This window comes from Chinchilla lanigera, unplaced genomic scaffold (assembly GCF_000276665.1).
Source record: "Chinchilla lanigera isolate Chin_1 unplaced genomic scaffold, ChiLan1.0 scaffold00012, whole genome shotgun sequence".
NCBI lineage: Eukaryota > Metazoa > Chordata > Mammalia > Rodentia > Chinchillidae > Chinchilla > Chinchilla lanigera.
The window spans coordinates 6,215,572-6,221,279 of NW_004955413.1; the positions used below are offsets into that span (position 1 = coordinate 6,215,572).

Genomic DNA, 5,708 nt, shown 5'->3' on the forward strand with positions numbered 1-5,708 from the left:
TTATTTTTTTATTTTAAAGAGAATAATGAAAAAAGATACAAAATTTCAAAATAAGATGATAGGAAATGAACAATGGTTATTATATTGCATATTGTTATCTTCAAAGTAGTTACTCAGATTACCAGATATTATAAGCCTAGTTAATATTAATCTTAATATTATCTTGAAATAATGTTGACAGCTAATATGTATTCTGGCCTCACTCCATACCAGGCATGGTTCTAAATATTTTTCTGTGTTTTAAATTATTTCATTCTTTCAGCACCTCTATGTAGCTCAGTGGCAGGCACAAGGGCCTGGGTTCAACCTCCAACACCACAAAACAAAAGAAAAAACAAGACAACTCTATCACAGACATAATTATTTCTCCAGTACCTCATTTCACAGTTGAGGAGACAAAAGAATTCAATAACTCCTGCAGGCTGGGCTCAAACTTGAGATTGTCCTGCTTCAGCCTCCTAAAGTACTGATATTACAGGTTTGTAACACCATGCCCACCTATGAAATTATTTAACTGCATGATAATCTTCTATATCAAAGTTAGAGAGGGTACTGGGGATCCTTGGGAAACCTTTCCTTGCAGGGCAAGGCCACTTAGCCATTAAGCTAGTTGATAAGCTTTTCTTCATCCCAGAATAAGGCAAACTAAATGCATATGGTACTACGTAGTTTTAAGTTTTCCATTCTGAAACCATGGCTTATGTAAGCTACAATTAAGGGACAGAAAAATGAAGTGTTTGACAAAATTGTTTTATGTTGCTCTATGAGAATTTCTACATGCAAAATACCTCCTACAGAATAAAAGAACCCCACTTCTTCATATCCCAGGTGGGAAAAAACGTAATTAGACATCAGCACTGTTCTATAAATTAGGAAGAAAGGTGACCCACAAACAAGATACACCTGTGCAGCCTCCCAACCTATAAGCAAGTTGTGAATGGGGGCCATGCTTTATTGTTGGGACACACTGAGGTCAAAGCACGGGACCTCACGTCCACTGAAACACCAACACAGGTGACATGTGAGGCGTGCCTGCTGTTAATAGCCAAGGATTTTTCTGAAGACCAGTTCTGACATACACTTGTCACTGAGAGGGTTAAACATTTCACCCGCTCTTTCCTAAAAAAACATTATTATGTATTTTAATAATTTAGGGCTGAGCAACAAGAGAGTCTTCCCTGATCAAAAATCTCCCGAGGGCTGGGGGAATAGCTCAGTGGTAGATCGAGTGCTTAGCACACATCAATCTCCAGCACCACAGAGGTAAGTAAATAAATAAAATTTTAAATTCCCAGCACACATGGGCACACACACACACACACACACACACACACACACACACACAGAATAGTCCCGAAATAAAGTGGCACAGTACCGTATCACTTTTAAAAACCCAATAGGTTATTGTCATATTCAAACTCAGTGCTCTTAACATCTTTAACAAACATTCCCAGTTATTAAAATCTGTTCATTCTCTCGGGGCTAATTTACATATGACAGCTTCAGTAAGCTGTGCGCTACATGCTTAAGTAGCCTCATTGAAGTGACTTGTATCTGGCACATATTTAATGATATTTTCAGAACTAACGTACTAATGGCTACTAATGTACTAATGGAATAATCTGTTTTTATTCTGCTTTGTTTTCCCTCGGTGCTACGCTGGAGACAGGACTCAGGGCCTTGCCTGCTGCCAGGCAAGTGTACTACCGAGCTACACCCTCAGCCCCTAAAATAATTTCTTGATGCCAAATGAACTTTCACATAATTTTACTCTTCTTTTTGTTCTCTACTGCCCCCGCCCCTGTTATCAATTTCCCTTCGCCCCCAACTGCGACAAGGGAAGAGTCTCCTGATCTCTTCAAGTCCAAAGTTTCTGTCCTCTAAATTATCCACTCACCAAGTGACCAATTAATCCTTCTGAGCAAGGTGAGAGGAATATTAAGTGCCCCTCAGAATGAGCACAAACCCTTGTCTGGTATGCAAGGTGCTCCGTAACATGAACTCCCCCTGCATTTCCAGCTTAGCCCCTTCGGCTTCAGCCAAATCAGTTCCCAGTAGCCATTCAGATTTCTGCGGATTCTCTCTTCCTTATTCCTTCAGATCCCTAAAGTGCTGCTCCCTTGTGAAGACTTTTCTTACTCCTGGCCTGGGGGTGTCGCTTGGTGATAGGGTGCTCATCTAGCACATGCAGGGCCTGGGTTTGAGCTCCAGCATCACAAACAAAACACTTCTCTTATCCCTCAAGCAGATGTAAACTCTCTCTGTATTTTGGAATTCCATACACCTTTGCATTTTCTCATGTTGTATAACCAAATCCTGCTTTGTGATATCTCAGATGTGTTCCAGCTCCCCTTCTACACTGAAAACTCTAATAAGGTACACAGAGTACCTTATTAGTATTCCAGGACCTGTAATAATAGAAGGAAGTACGCTCATAAACCTTGCTTTTTTGTTTTGCTTTGTTTTGTTTTGTTTTTTGAGACAGGCTCTCAAGGCTGGTCTTGAACTCACTATGTCGCTCAGGCTGGCAAACTTACAGAGATCCTCCTGCCTCAACCTCCTGAGTTCTAGGGTTACAGGCATGTGTCACCATACCCAACAAACTTTGTTTATATGTTTACAGATGTTACAATGGGCTTTGTAATTTGTTAATATATAAACTTAGCCATAATTATATACAGCATGTCCTATTTACATGTAAAAGCATGTATCTCTTGATGTTTCACATTCTGCATGGAGGAAAATCAAATACATTTTGTGCTATTATTGTTATTATTATTATTATTTTGAGATAGGAACTCACTACATAGCCCAGGCTGGCCTTGAACTCATGGCAGCTCTTTTGCCTCAGCTTTCCTTTTTTTTTTTTTTTTTTAGTTTTTATTGTGCTTCAGCCTTCTAAGCGCTAGAATTACAAGTGTGCACCATCATGCCCCCAGCTCACCTGTTATTATTTATGTGATCATATAAACAATTTTATTAATCCTTCCATGAATTTTTCATATGCTTTTTCTTCCTCTGTATAGAATTATAAGGACCCAGAGGACAAGGGTAATATTTTTTCTGTCTCTGTTCAGGGTCTAAGCCCACCTGGTGAGTGGCAGTAGGACAGCCTGCTTACCTGGTGGAAGAGAAGCTCCCATAGGCACTGTGTTGCCTGGGCAACCAGGGCACTGTGTGGTGGTCTTGACTCTCTCTTTTTGAGTCAGGCTGGCTTTTTGCTGAGCTGGGCCAACAAATCCTGCACTGTAAGTTCCACACGACAGCCTGAGGCGCAGACGAAGGGCCGCTATCTGGTGACCAAGCAGATTTCTGGCTCCTGTGAGTAGATTTTCCTACAGAGAAGAAACATCACTAGAAGGCTTTGGAAGGAGCTAACTTTTTCATTTTCACCTTGTAAATGTAGCATCTTAGAGTAGTGAAAGTACCAGCCAAGAGTTAGTTGTGGATTAAAAAAATATTTCTCAGAATCAGCTGATTAATTGGCTTTGAGGCAAATGCAGGATTTTATGCGTGTATGCATGCATGTGCATGTGCGTGTGTGTGTGTGTGTGTGTATACAGTCACACATAATTCCCTAAGGTCAAGTCAGAACATTACTAAATGCTCTTGCCTCCAGAAATGACATGAAAGCCATCATTGTTAACGTATAGATTCTGATGCTAATGGAAATAGGTACGTAAAAGTTTTTAAGAATCTTATATGTTCTTCCAAAATGGTGACAGTGACAATAAATTTTCTGACCAGTTTGCACCCTCTACTTTCTTTTCATGTTTAAAGTAACAATAGCCAGGTGTGATGGTGCATATCTGTAATTCCAGCACTTGGGAGGTTGAAGCGAGAGGATTACTGCAAGGCTGAGGCCAGTTTGGGCTACGTAGTGAGTTCACGGTTAGCATGAATTACATACTGAGACCCTGTCTCCATTTTTTAAAAATGGTGCAACAATAGGAAGAACAAAAACGGAGGAGTAGCAATTAGCAATAAAACCCAACCTCCCCAAGACCTGAAATACAGACACCTAAAAAATAACAACTTGGTGAGAATTAAAAAAGAAAAGAAAAAGAAATAGATAAAGAAGTAGATCACTGGGAACTGGGATAGAACTGACAGGAAACTAGAAACTACAACAGGGTATAGATGTGCATACCTGTAACCCCAGCAATTAGAAGGCGGGAGGATCTTGAAACCAGCCTGGGCTACATAGTAAGTTCAAGGCCAGCCTAAACAACACAATGAGATCCTATCTGAGGAAGAAAGAGGAGGAGGAGGAGAGGGATGAGGAAGAGGAAGAGGAGAAAGAGAAGGGAAAAAAAGAACTATAAAGAAGTTGAAAAAATGGACCATAATGGAGAGAAAAGAATGAAGCAATCTGGAATGCTAACCCTGCCACCTGGGAAAGTGAACCTATTTCAGCAGACATAAGGTAAAGCCCTGGGGTTGGGAGCTCCAGGGAGAAAGAAGAGACCAGGCCTTCAGTGATAGCACCAAGAAAAGCCCGTGGCTATTATAAACTGCCCCAATAGCATGGGGTTTTACACAGAAGTGACTCCTTCCACACAGCAAGCAACTACCCTATTCCAGAGTGTTCAGTCGGGCACCATTTCAGGGAGAGGTTGACTGTCTGAGACTAAGACTCACAACTAAAATACCAGTTTTGCTTCAGGGTTTCCCGTGTACCACGCCCACCTCCCCAGTGACTGGGTGAGAGACGGCATGGGAGACAGTCACCAAGAGGGTGCCGACTAGACCCAGACTGCCTAAGAAGCTTAAGCTCAGGCTGGGAAGAATACAGGTCCCCAACTCCGTGAGGAGTGTGCTTTCAGAGATGGATGCTAACTAAACAGAGCTCCATACTAGCAACAAAGCCTTCCTACTACAAGTGCTCACAAACCTCAACACAAAACAAAACACAAACAAGAGAGACATGAGAAGACAAGGCAACAAAATGCCTCCCAAAACTTCCAGTACTCCCAGAGCTGATCCATGGGGCTTCGAGAGAGTGGAAATCAAAGGCCAAACAGCCAAATTATTCAAAAGAATAACAAGAGATAAACAACTGATTAATAAGGTGCTTGCAAAGTTCAAAGAGATATAACTACCCAGATAATGGATGTGATAAACAAAAGCATCAATGAGTTTACAGAAGACACTAATAAAAGGCTAAGTGAGCTAAAAAAAAAAAAAAAAAGTCACAAAATATAGCCTATGAAAATGTTCCAAGGAGAAATCCAGGAGATTTAAAATTCTATTAAAAGTACAGTAAGTTCCTGATTTATGAGCTAGTTCCATGCTAGGAATGTTCGTAAGTCAGATTCATTCATAATTGGACAAAGTGAGTCTTCTACAGTACACCTGTGAATATTTTTTTGTTTTTGTTTTTGTTTTTGGTTTTGGTTTTTTCTCCGGTACCGGGAACCGAACTCACGACCTTGCGCTTGCCAGGCAGGCGCTTTGCCACTGAGCTAAATCCCCAGCCCCACCTCTGAATATTATATGGTACACATGTGAAAATTCCCAACTCAAATGTTGGTGAGTTGGAGACTTACTGCATGAGCAGCAGAGGTGACCTATGTGAGAACAGAAGATGAACCTGTGTCAGAACCAGAAGATGGGGGCTGGGGATTTAGCTCAGCATCACAGTGCCTGCCTGGCAAGCGCAAGGTTGTGAGTTCGATTCCCGGTACCAGAAAAAAAAAGCCAAAAAA

The 5,708-nt window shown here is 41.2% G+C and overlaps 1 protein-coding gene across 1 annotated transcript in view; it reads right to left on the reverse strand.

Annotated features, from left to right (window-relative positions):
- The window catches only part of LOC102017325, a 22,816-nt gene that overhangs the window by 4,833 nt on the left and 12,275 nt on the right, over positions 1–5,708 (reverse strand). The window contains exon 3 of the mRNA XM_005379609.1: positions 3,122–3,335. Coding sequence (XP_005379666.1) covers positions 3,122–3,335 — 214 coding nt within the window. The remainder of the gene's footprint in view (positions 1–3,121; positions 3,336–5,708) is intronic.